The 13,374-nt window shown below is 40.3% G+C and overlaps 2 protein-coding genes across 4 annotated transcripts in view; one reads left to right on the forward strand and one right to left on the reverse strand.

Moving 5' to 3' along the window:
• The window catches only part of STT3B (STT3 oligosaccharyltransferase complex catalytic subunit B), a 50,937-nt gene extending 48,523 nt beyond the window's left edge, over nucleotides 1-2,414 (forward strand). The window contains exon 16 of the mRNA XM_021525867.4: nucleotides 764-2,414. Coding sequence (XP_021381542.1) covers nucleotides 764-844 — 81 coding nt within the window. The 3' untranslated portion in view covers nucleotides 845-2,414. The remainder of the gene's footprint in view (nucleotides 1-763) is intronic.
• A 2,060-nt stretch (nucleotides 2,415-4,474) lies between these two features.
• The window catches only part of OSBPL10 (oxysterol binding protein like 10), a 113,714-nt gene continuing 104,814 nt past the window's right edge, over nucleotides 4,475-13,374 (reverse strand). For all 3 annotated transcript variants that reach the window (XM_085573233.1, XM_085573234.1, XM_021525868.4), the window contains 4 exons: nucleotides 11,419-11,605; nucleotides 9,807-9,989; nucleotides 7,950-8,103; nucleotides 4,475-7,241 (listed from right to left, as the gene is read on the reverse strand). In XM_085573233.1, the coding sequence (XP_085429359.1) occupies nucleotides 7,197-7,241; nucleotides 7,950-8,103; nucleotides 9,807-9,989; nucleotides 11,419-11,605 (569 nt within the window). In that variant the 3' untranslated portion in view covers nucleotides 4,475-7,196. The remainder of the gene's footprint in view (nucleotides 7,242-7,949; nucleotides 8,104-9,806; nucleotides 9,990-11,418; nucleotides 11,606-13,374) is intronic.

Below are 13,374 nucleotides of genomic sequence, written 5' to 3' on the forward strand. Positions count from 1 at the left end.
TGTATCTATCTCACTTTATTATAATCATGTTGTTGGTGTCATGTTGATTGAATGCAGTTTTTTAAAATAATAATAGACCTTGCTGGTAAGCACAGCAAAGTGCAGCAAGGGTGGGAGCTGCCACCTGGCATGTGTGTTGAATGTACAATTCTACATGCCACAAACTATGTACACAAATTTGAAGTTAATTTTACCTATGGCCAACATTAGTGGTCACCCCACATTACTACCTTAAAAAAAAAATCTAATATAGGCTGATAAAGGAATGTGCAGGAAGTGCTAACTAAGCAACCTACAGACCAACAGCAGAGTTTATAAGACTAAAATGGGATTATTCAGTTTTTTTTCTTTTGAAAGTTGCTGCTTTGAGCAAATATTTCTACCTAATTTTTAAGAAAAGCAAATAGTGCAAAAGATGCAAGAAAGCACTTCCAAACAAAACTAAGACTTTTACCAGTTTTGCTCTTTGGGCATATTAGAGTTTTATCATGTTGGTTAATTATTAATTCTGCCTCATCACATGCTTTGAAAACAATTCTACAGATCTGATAGGGTTACAAAAGCACATTTTGTGCAAAAGCAGCTGTTAGGCAGGAATTAACAATCCAAACATTAAAAATAATAACTGGATAATGCCGAGTTGAGGGTTTAGCATTTAAGCTCTTTAAAATTACTCTAAAGCTCAGGCATTGAATGCACATCATTAAACCATGGTCAAGACTAAATCATTAACTAATACCTGTTGTTCTGTTTTTCTTTTTAGACCTCCAAAAGGAAGCGTGGCTACATTAAGAATAAACTAATTTTAAAGAAAGGCAAGAGACCCAACAGGAAGACAGTTTAAACACACTGTTCTGATTGCTAATACGAAGCAGTTGTCCTTGAGATAACCAGTCTTTGCCTTTAGCTCAAATCATGTTTCACAGCAACATGAGGGTACAGAACCATCATTGGTCCAGATTATTGTACAAAATTTTCAGGCAATGTCTGATTAAAAATATTGGCTTATTGAGAACAGCTGTTTTAGATTTGTAATGTGAAGCAAGACAGAGCTGCTATCCAAGTCTAGCAGCATTTTTTTTATTGGTACATATTATCCTTCAAATCTGTTGAAAATTTGGACTGACTTTACCAAAGAACCCTGTAATTTGGTCCTTGGCACATGCATTACTTGTCAATCTTTTCTGGAGAACACTGTTCAGCTGAATAGCAGCAGTATGAAAACTGGAATGGTGACATCTGAAAATGACTCTTTTTCAACAAGAAAGAGATGGCAGAGCTCTTTCAAATTCAACTTTCAAAACAAGTTACTCCCATTATTATTTTTCGATGGTTTCTTTCATTGTCCTTTTACTCTTGGCTGCAGGCTGGTTTTGAGCTGGAGTGCAAGAAGCAAAGCTGCAGTTTTCACAAGAGGTGACAGGACAGATTAATTGGATAAGCTGCTTTTGTTCAACACAGGATTGCAGTATTGCTGCCTTACACTGTCATTTCACAAGGTAGACAAGGCAAATCTTGCACACTGTAGATACAAGGGCTAAATTTGTAACCTCCTGAAAGATCTGAAACGACAGTAATGAATGCTATAACAACATACCACTGAGCACCATGGAGCTGCTGGTGCTTCAGAACAGAAATTAAACTATTTTAGGTGAATGTTTACATTGGTAAAACAAGACTAGCCTGGTTACTGGGCAAAAGAAGGTTGACAGGTATACAAAACCCCTTTTCTGTGGCTACAAGAGGTAGAAGATTTGCAAACCTCTTCAGCCCTCACTGCCTTTCTGGCAAGGGTGGAAGTTTTTCTGGAAATCTGTTTCTCTGCATTTTATTTGGAGTGCTTAAATCAATTGAAGAAATTCCTGCTCTAGTGCTATTTGCTTTGTCTGTCTTTCATACTGGTTTGGTGTTTTTTTAAGTGGTGAAAACTGTCAGATTAAATGCACTAAAATATAAATGGAGACTGACCGTGTTCACTTTCCAGCTATAAGGAAACTTTATACAGACTTGAAATTTTTCTTTAATTAAAATTAAAGGGTTTTTTTGCAGTTTGTTTTCCTGCCACAGGTTGTAACTTTTTATAGAAACAAATCTTGCATCAATAACTTGATGTAAAATGCAGAATAGTATGTACCGTTCATGAAGAAAATGTAAATTTACAGTGTTCTGTGAGAATGTTACTGCTGACTTCTTTCCCAAGGTGTAGAATATTTTTTTGATTTATGAACTCATTTTTGACTCCAGTGGTTTATACAGACCAATACTACAGCTGCAACATTTTCACAAAGGTAATTAAATCTGGATTTCTGGCCCCTGTCGTTTGGAGATTTCATTTTATTTTGTTGCTTTAAAGCTCAATGCAGACCAGTTGTCAACTGTAGGGGAAAATAAAGTTAATTCAAGTTTTGTGTTAAGGCTGTTGTGTCAGTTTTGTTGTGATTAACTTGATAACTTGTTGCTTGCAGTCCTAGTCATAAATTAAGACATTAGAATTCCATATTGCAAATCTCCTGACTTCACCAAGCTGCCATAATGACGCCACAGCATCTTCTTAACTCCCTCCAGTTTAAACTAGGCCAAATCTAAGGCCTCTGCTGGGATGAAATGAAGGTGGCTGTCGTATTTCCAGGGGAGAGCAGCCTGACTTCCCAACCACACATTGCAGCAACTCCTTCCAGCATCTGGAGCTCCTCGAGCTGCTACAGCTGCTCACCCACCAGCAGAAGGGCTGATTGATGATGTGATGCACAATTCCTAGTGTCATGCTGCTTCCAAGCCAATCTGCATCCTGACCATGGGTGAGAAATAAGTGATCTGGCATTTGGAAGATCACCTGAAAGGCAGCAGGACAGAGGCTGCCAGTCAGTCTGTGGCTTGGCAGTAACTCAGCCTTGTTTTAAAAAAGGAAATAGAAGATTGCCATCCCCTCTTCAGGTACATTTACATTTGGACAGACTGTCTTCAGCCTTAGGTGACAGTGTTCTCTTTAACAGCAGAAACAAGTGAATCTGAGGCATGTGAAATAAAAAATAAGTCAACTGCAGGGATCCCAGCCAGCCTGGGCCTAGAGTTGCCTACTACTTACCTGAGCTTTATTGTTTTCTTAAATCTAACATGACTTCAAGGATTCTGCCAATACTCTGCAATTAAAATGAAATTAAAAGCTGGAGTCATTGAGGCATCCACTTAGAAAAAGCAAGATTACAAAGAAGAACTGGCACTGTCTCATATTCCTTGGTTCCTCAGGAATCTGCATTCTCTGTATATTTACAGCTGGATCCTGGAATCAAACAGCTAAACTAACTCCTGCCTCTTTGGAGAACTGAACAGCACTTCTACCAGCATCTTCCCTCTTTATCACACACACTTCCCATACTAGTTTATTTCCTTAATTCCAGCCATCCTTTTTCCTTTTGTTGTTCTGCTATGTCAAATTTTGAAGCATAGTTACCTCAAAACAGTAAAAAAAGAAAAACTAAACCAAACACAACAAAAGACACGTAAGCCAGGGTCAGGTCAGCATTTGCTAAGGAACTAAAGCTGCAAGTTTCTAGAACTCAATAATACTGCATAGGTTTTGTATCTCTTAATCATTACTGGTGGGAGCAGAGAGGCAGACCGTGCTGTTGGTAATCCCAGAAGAAATATTTTGACTTGCAGAAGTAATTTCATAACAAGGAGAAAAGTCTAATTAAATATCTTGATATATTTACTCTTTAAAAAGCAGCTGAATGCTTTGACAAAGCCCCTGGTACATACCAGTCTCCTCAGGATTAAAAACTGGAAAAAATCATATCTCATTGTGACTAAAATATCCTCACATCTTCAACCCAAGTGGATAAATTGCTCAAAGATGGGGCCTTGAAGCAGTGCCACAGAAGGCAAGGAACAGGGCTCTGTAGTGTCTCCTGCCCTATTTACAGGCAGTGTTCTTTTCCATTCTGCATAAAAACAAAGTGTTCCAGCAAGATTGTTTCCAGCACTGGATTAATGTTTAAAGAAAACCAGAAGGGTTGAAAAATGCTGACCACGATCTGTGTGATTCCTCTAAGAACCCTTTTTCTCCTCATGCAAGTGTCCAGTGCTGCAATAATGTAGTGTTGTGTTTTAAGAGGTTCTAATCAAGCATCTCTGATAAAGATTAAATGAAATGGGATTTTCAGAAGCAAGGGTACACCTTTACCGATTTCCTTTTTACTTGCCAAAATGAAACAGATGTTTCCCAGCCTTTCCTAAATCTGCTGTTGCTGCCCAGCCCTGTTTTCCCTGGATAGTGCTATCCAATTTAAACAAAAAACTTACCTTCAGAGTGTCTGGGAGAATAAGCAGGGTGGAAAAGCCTCACACCAAACTTAAATTATCCTAGCAAATCACTTCCATGGGAACCATGCTCAGGTGTCATACACAGCTCCTTGACAGTGACTGACACCACTGAACTAAGGCTCCCATGGAAAGAGAAAGGGCATCCCGCTACTAAATGAAACAAATCTTTTATTCATGAGCATTCTCATTTTAAATTCACAAATTATGAAAGGAAGGCAAATCAGAAGAGACTGCCAGAGCATCTTTTAAATGATAAAGGTATAAATTTTCTTTCTGAACATTTCTAATTTAAGAAAGAAAAGGTTGCATAGGCTTTCTACAGGTGTGCACAAAAAAAAAAAAATTAAGTACATGGAAGTTTTTACATTACAATTCAGTGTACATCAGCTACTTGAAAAGGAAAGTATTTACTTGCAATTCCAAGACAGCTATTGGAACAACCTACAGAATAAGGCTTATGAATATTTACTTTTGAGTCCTGCAAAATATACTGAACACATACTATCAGAAAAATAAAATTACACTTGTGAATCTTGTTCTGGAATCTCTCACTGATGGGATCTTTTCTGAAAGGACTTTTTACCTTCATGTCTCCCAAGTTAATTTGGGAAAGAAGCAGTTGCCACTGCTTCTACCGCATGGCATCAGGGGATTCTTCATAGCATCAGAATGGAACAAAACATTGGCCAGAGCACAAGTGGAATGTCCTCGGCATGCAGAAACAACCAACCATGCAGACAGAGAAAATCTTCAATAAATTACAAGCACAAATTTCTCCTCAAAAGAACAGCTACAGCATCTCTGTAGCCTTGACAGTCACACCATCCCAGCTGAAAGAGGTCTGCTCCTTCAGGGGCCCAGGCCTGCATGCCTGAGACACAGAGGTTTGCAATGGCTATTTAATGAGCATGTGCCTTGTTCTTTGGTGTGTGAGAGGGTTCTGGGAGGATGTTCCATGGGTTTAACTCTGCTTTTTCCATTGTTCTTTGTGATGAAACTACAAACTGTAGGAATACTTTTAGGTACTTATCAGACTAATCTCTAGAACAAGAGTGGAACCATTATAAAGTGAATTCTTGCAGGTGGTAAAGTACAAGTGTTCCTGATATACTCAGTAGCAGTTCAGTGATTACTGCAACAGGATCATTTTGGTTTTGTTACAGAAAACTGTTACATCAACTATTCCCAAAAAATACGATTTTTTTCCCCTCTTAAAAAAAAAGTGTCAGTTACAAAACCAAGCTCATACAATCTACTTTTTTTAAAAAAATAGGATTTAAATCATTTAGAACATGAATCTTTCTAATGTGCAAAAAAAAAAAAAAAAAAAAAAAAAAAAAGACAAGAGGACTAAATAGATTTAGAAGGAAAAGTAGCCACACCTTCATTAAATACAGATCTGAAGTTCAAATCCAAAGGAACAACTAATGGAATGTTTCCTTGTGCACACACCTCCTCTCCGCTCAGCCTTCTGAGCTGCTGAACAGATTTTAACATCTACTGAAAAAACAAAATGCAGGATGCACAAGGACAGATGTGAGCAGGGTTTTGACTTAAGATATCTTCGTAGTATAAGCATAATTCAGTGTATGAACAAAGCAGACAAAAGGCACAAAATTACTCAGCTCTACAGACGGGCATCCATGCTACTGTGTGTTAGAAATCCAGTGGGTTTGTTACGGGGCACTGTGGAAAGAAGCACTGAGCACATTTTACATGTGCCTTTTGCTGCCACCTCTCTCAAAAACATCTTCACTTCCAACAAATACACACTGAAAAGTGACAAAGCCTTAACACACTTCTAGAATCCACTTGTCAGTGTCACAGTGGGTACCTTAAAAAGCACGATCAAGTGACAGGATATTTTAATTTTTCTTTTTAACACTACAAAACAAATCATGTCCCATTTCATTTCTTTCATTCATAAAGTTATTGTCTCAGCAGAATAATTCACTAAATTGTTACTTTTACATCAGGGAATCATTTCTCTGGGAATGCTAGTTATATCATCTCTACTCATCCAGATGTTTTATCAGAAGCAATCCCTTTTAGTGGAACATGTAAGCCAGAAGTGTTGGCATGACAGCAGCCAGAGAACGTTACACAGCAAGATTAAAGTTACCAGAGCAGCTGGCCCAGGGGTGGTGACCAGAGATGGACTGAACAGCTGGAGCATGAATAGACAAAGCAGCGAGGACACAACGGGTCAGTGTGAAGAACAACGTTCTGAAGAAGGTATTGCTACTTCTTATAGGGTGGCAGGAAATTCACACTCGTCAGTGACTGGGAACACGCCCTGAACTCAGGAACCCAGAGTGAGCACAGCCAGTGGATCATTCTTACATCAAAGTGAGTTACTCGCTGACTGCTCAGACAGATCCACTGCCATTAAGAGACACATCACGTTTTAAGTGCAAAACATTTTTGGCAAAAGTGAAAAATAGAAAAACCTTAACCAGTACTAATAAAAAAGTATTTTCTTAAATACTAGCACAGGGCCTGATCCTGCAAGCACACAACTCAGGGAACCCCGGCCGAGTCCAGCCAGGGTTCTGTGCCCGAACACTTGGAGGAAAAGGTCTTTGAGTTGCTCTTGGTGTTGGTACTGTTTACATGTAGTGTAAATAACACACACAACACATGCACACCGTGGGTACTTAGGGACGTGTGCCTGTGTGTCTGTGGATCTGCACACACAAAATGGCTCCTGAATAAACTCGAGCTCGTGGTTATTTTGAGATGCATCATTCACAGTACATAGCTTCCTGTGAGGATCTTCTGGGAACAGGACCTATTCAAGGACATCCTGAAGTTACATACTGTATCATTTTAATGCCTTTCAAGTAAAGTTACGAGGCAACTGCTCTCTCCTGTCAATGGGTCTTCCAGAGAGGATTCACGTACAGCCAACCGTCACCCTGTAAGAAAATTAACAGAGTTTACAAACAAGATTTATAAATTCTGGATCTATGTCTACACAAAAGCTAAAATGAGACCAAACAAGAATCCATCTCTGTCACCTCAAAATTCTGTGTTTAAAGAATTGCCAAGTAACATAGGTGGGAGGGAAAAAATTACAAGGGGGAAGAAATGCAATAAGAAGATGCAAGAGATGCTGATTTAAATAGCTAATGGAACAATTCCCTCAGTTAGTCTCATTTCCCCCCACCTCTCCTCCAAGAAAACAGAAAGATGAACTTGGTAAAATTTGTTTCCTTTTATACAGATGAAACCCAAGACTGTTTTTAGGATATCAATGCTTACTTACACTGGATAAATCTCCCTCGACTGTGCTCATTTTAGTATGCTAAGATTATTGGGGAATTGAGTGTGCAGAATTTGAGAAATAAGGGCTGGATTTTACAGAAAAACACAACACTTTATGTGCCTAACATTAGGCACCAAAAATACAGATCAAAATCAATCTAACTGAAGAAAAATTAACAAGTTCCCAACACAGACACAGAAAAGCCCACTGCTCTCCTTCAAGAGCCAGACTGTCAAAAAGAAAATTTAAGCAATCAGTGGAACAGAACAACACCAGCTCATGACAAAATCCACAGACATTCACTTGTCCCCAGTGCAGGAACTTGCTAAAGGTCTCTAAACCAAGAGACTCCAAGTACCTCTTTGGCAAAGTATTTGGGTTTCCAGGGAGTTGTGAGCGCGGCGCGCTGCCTCTCCTCTGCTCGCTGTCTCTCTTCCAGGCGGTGCTTGTGCTCCGTGGCGGCATCGATGTTCCCCTCCTTCAGAGAGTTGGTGACATGCTGCCACAGGCGCCTGCCCAGGGAGAAGAGCACGAGGGAGGTGAGAGAAAACAGCTCTGCTACAGCCCAGACTGGTGAGCAGCAGGCTGAGGCCACAATATCCATGCCAGTTTTCCAATACCGTAGCTTGGGAACCATCACTCCTAGGATATTCATCACATTTGTCACCAGATTTTCAGATTCACTCAGCTCCCAGTATTTTGCAGTGCCATTTTCTCAGCAGACTCTGTTTATGTTCTTTTCACCACCTGAGCTTTTTTTTTCCTCAAAGCAGGTGGATTTATTTCTACCATCTCCAGTTCACATCCCCCAAGTAACAGGCGTTTAATTCTGCATTTTTTTTTTGCAGGTAAATTTTTGAATTATAAGGGAGTGTCAGCCAAAACCCAAGAGTGCATTGACTGGTCCAATGAGGTCACTAGTAGAGGAACTGATTCTAGGGAGCCCCTCTAGGTCTGTGCTCTGTATTCTCACTTAAAATATTTACCAGCACAGAGCTACACATTTCTCATACAGCTGACCACAGATACAGTGCCTTATATCAGCCTAGCAGAAGCTTTGCTCAGAAAAGCACTGAGAAAAACCCTCACAGAATGGTTTGGGTTGGAAGAGACCTTAGTGATCTTCTAGTTCCAGCCCCCCTGCCATGGGCAGGGACACCTCCCACTAGACCATTCTGCTCAGAGCCCCATCCATTCTGGCCTTGAACATTGCCAGGGATGGGCTATCCACAACTTCTCTGGGCAACCTGTTCCAGTGCCTCACCACCCTCACAGTAAAGAATTTCTTCCTCATATCTAATCTAAACTTTCTGTCTGAAACCAACCATAGCTTTCACATATGTCCAGGGCTGTTTAAATGAGATGGTGTTCACAATGTGATAAACTGCAGATCCTGCAGAGCCACGGGATGGATGCAATTTGCTGACTACTATCTAAGCACCACAATAAATACACTGAAAAGCTACTGGTTTCCTTATTTCCTACAATCTTTATGTTCCACACTACAGGGTAAAAATGAATTTGTGGATAAGCAAGTGGTCTAGAAAGTAGACAAATTTTATCTGACCCTGCAAAATGACTCAAGACACCTTTGTAAAATAAAAAGACATTTACAGATAATAAAATGTAGTTTAACTCATATTTTAAATCCTTCAATAAAATGTTCCTAAAATCAATTAAAGTATTGGTTTTTCTGAAGATAATCAACAGTTATTGACAGTGAATACAGAACAGGTTTTTTCTAAGGTAACTAGTCAGAGTCAGGCACATGATGTACGTGCCAAAAGCCTCAAAACCACCTGTATGCATGTCTTTATATCTCATACTGCCTCACATTTTATATATGTTTATACAAATATATATATTCTAAAATATATAAAACACGAAGCACCAGTTTCAACTGGTATAATACATATACTAGTTTGAATTGCTTGCAACAAACTGACTGATTTGCCTACCATGTTGCAATCACTTCAAGAAGCAGGTGAAAACACTGCATTACCATTTTCCAGATGCTCATTAAAACAAATAAAGGCATTTTCCCCATCTACAAAATTGATGTACTCGTCAGTACAGTGTAATTTATGTTCCAAGGCCCAGATTTCTGTTCTGTAGGAAGCAAGGAATTTTTGAACCACAGCACCCAGACCTGCAGTTGGCCTCCCTGCTCTGCTCCCACCCAAAGTTCAGGAGAGCACTGCAAAGCCTCTCTTACCTTGATTCCAGCGGCCCTTGGTTTGCTATGGGCCTGATCTTTTTCCTCATAACAGGCAGTTTGGTGGTGTCAATCACTTTGGTGTCTCCATTGCTGTAAGTGAATTCCAGGGTGCCATTCCATTCTCCCTGTGCCTTGCACACAATGGTGTTTGTTGGATTGTGCTTTACTTCAGCTGTAACCCTGATTCAAGGGGGAAGGAAAAACAGACCACAGAGGTAACTGGTACCATTTATTATCAGCACATGAAAGCACTACCTTGCTAAGGGTGCAAGCAGCTTCCTACCTCCACAAATCAACTATTCAAGCAAAGTAGTGATGCTGCCTCCAAATAAGAAACTCATCCCAGGAAAGCTCTTCTAACACTGCAACAGCTTTGGGATGACATTCTAGCTAAGTACAGTAGTAACCCAACTTAAAATTCTGATACTCAGTTCATGCCCTGACCAAAAGGTTACCTCAGCACTCTGAAAAACATTCCCTGACATTGATGTGCCATTTTCAATACATGATACTTTCACAGCTGAACATAATGCTGTCAGAGAACCATGTCAAAAACTTTGGGTATCTTTTTCTTCTTTAGCTCTGCAATTTCACTTCTCAACTGCTGAGAGGCAATGATTAAAACCACCTCACCAGTCAAAGAACTGGTCTGAGAGTGAGCAAAATAGACAGGTAGGACTGGAAAACTGAAATGCAGGGAGCAGTTTTGTGTATGTGTCCATGAGCATGCACACAAGTGCTTTAGACAGCCATGTAAAATAAAATTAGTATTTTAATTACTAAAGTAATGCAGCAAAACTCCCCCAGTTTTTTACTCAACCTGATGGCACCAATTATTAATCTACAACTTAAAGAAAACCCTGTCAAAACAGCCCCACGTGGACATTTACCTGAACACAACATTGAAATGGTTGACACACATGTGAAAGAATAGTTACACCATCTGAAACAAAACAGAGGTAGCCATGCAAAGCACAGTCTCCTCTGGACACTGCAACGGTCCACAGCAGAACAAGAAAGGCATCTGATGTTAATGACTGGGACATCAATCTGAACGTGGAAGCAGGACAGGAGGCTGTCTTGCACAGCACCTCTTCACACCCTTATTAAAGGGGAACCAAAGAAGGTAAACAACTTTTTCACATTTTCACTATCTGGAATTTCAGTGTGGAGGTGGGAGTCCCCAGTAGGCAGCTACACTATGGGCAGTGACACTTCTGCTTCTCTCCTTTTTTCAGGAGCTCCACCTGGAACACCAGTGCATCCACAAGACACAGAGAAGCAGCAGCTGGGGTTGCAGAAATATTGCCTTTTCCACTTATATTTTTCTGATCCTACACTTACAGCAACTTTTACAAGCAACAAAGCCTGGAGAGATATATTCACTTTATTTTAATGAGAGAAATACATCCAATTCAGTTAAACAACATAATATGTATTGCTACAATAAACTGCCCTAGAGCTCTAAGTCATCTCCAGCACTGATAGGAAAAGAACTTCAGCTCTCTGTCTATAAAATACTGCAACAGAAGAACTGAACAGATGCCCAAGAGCCTGTCCCCAGAAATCTAGCAGCAGGTAAACAAGAGTAAAATAGTAATTGCTGTACCTGTGGACCTTCCCTCCATAGAAGGGCTTGGTGTGGAACGTGACCGTGGCAGAATAGCCCGTTCTGGCACAATTGATGTTGACTTTCCCTCCAAGCTCCACCCACGGGATGGTAAGGATTGAGCGAGCGTAGGCACTGGGCAGGGTGAAGACATACTCTTCCTCATGTTCCAGCAAGTGAAGAACACCTGTGCAGGAAGGGAAGAAAGTGAGGTGATAAAAGGTCCTCTGATAAGACCTGATGGTCACTGATCAATTACCACCATCAAAATGCACATCCATGGAGAGCACTGTCGGCTAAGAAACTCTGCTCTCTGGAACAAGTTTCTTCCAACAAGCATTTTCAAAAGCATCCCATCTGACTGTGTATTCTGTGGTCCTGCATGCTACCAAACAACTTTTCAGAAAATCTGACTGGATTCCTCATTTTATATCACTATTAAAAGCTGGATAAACATAGAATGTCCACCTAAAAAGCCATACTGAAAATTCAGATGCTCTCTCAGTGTCATATCATAATCTCTCTCCAGAAAAAATATGAGCATGGCCAAAGGACTGTTGACTTCTCCTTTCAGTTAGAAAGAGCCATGTCCTCCACTAATTCCCTCTCGATGCTGTGAAGGGCTCTAAGTCTCTGTGGGCACAACAAGAAAACATGGCATCTACGAATTTCCCATTAACTTTGCTCCTTAATTTCCAATGCCTGGTTTTTCACATAGGTTTTGAAAAAAAAATCTTGCATAAACAAAGAGGTGCCCAGCAGGGCCATTGCTCTACTAGCACCAAGTCCATTGTCTCTACCAGGCAGAGAAAATTACTGGTAATTCCATCTCATTCTGTAAAGGTTCCTCCAACCTCAGCACTATGAGGCTGTAACTAAAAATAACACATGACAGCAGCAGTTTTTCAACATTACTTGGAAGTTGCACAAAGAAAGTTGCTTTCCTGATCAGACCTTTGCAGCTTCCCCTGGGGCTAAGGATACAACTCTATCCCCATAAAAACTGTAGTTTGGTCTTCAGGATAACAAGACATAAGACCAGGAAAAGAGCACCATAAACCTTGCACGCAGAATTAGATCATGCCAAATGTCTGCAGTGTATTTTTTACTAGAGTTTTACAGGCTTCTCTGTCCCATTTACTAACTGCCTAAAGGCAAAAATGACAGCTTTGAAAATATTTTTTCACAACAGGGACTGAAAATAACCTATCACAGAAAGAACTCAGAACCCAGAAATATTTGAAAAAAAAAAAAAAGAAAGTTATTTTGACATAGTAATAGTATCTGTTTAGCAGCAAGATAAGCTTGAGCCCATTTGCCTTCACCCTGGGGCAGGCCGGGGAAGAACACTCTTGTTAGTGGTATTGATTAATCTATCTGTTTAAGGGAATACTGACACTACTTTTTTCAAAGTGATCTTACATTTAATGAAAAAGTACTAAACAGGAACCCAACACTACTGCTGCCAATATGAAAACACGCCTTTAACGCTGCATGGAAATAGAAACTTAAATTAAAACACACTCAAAATTAAAAGCATAGAGCTCTAAGAGAGCCCTGATCTTGAATATTGGCTCCAGCTAACAAACATAAATACAGGCACAGGAAACTCTGCAATTTGTCACTTCTGCCTTCTGAAGCTATTTCACAGGAAAACATTTGCAAACCAGAACAGCTTCATGCAGCTGTTCTCAGAACCTCTGCAACCTCAGCCTCTCAGCAGCAACACAGCCAGCACATGCACTCCAGCAGGGCTGACACAAGGAGCTGGGAGTGCAAAAGCAACAGAAAAGCCATGTCTTAAAAGGACCTTTAATCATTTAGTCTTGGAACACAAGTTCCTCGTGTCACATGCTGAGCCCCCACCAGCAGGGAAAGGCCAGGAGGACACAGCCAGAACACACACACACACATTCTGCCTCAAGCTTCCTCGGCTTCACACCTGCAGAGACATCC

This window comes from Lonchura striata, chromosome 2 (assembly GCF_050655825.1).
Source record: "Lonchura striata isolate lonStrDom1 chromosome 2, ASM5065582v1, whole genome shotgun sequence".
Classification (NCBI taxonomy): Eukaryota; Metazoa; Chordata; class Aves; order Passeriformes; family Estrildidae; genus Lonchura; species Lonchura striata.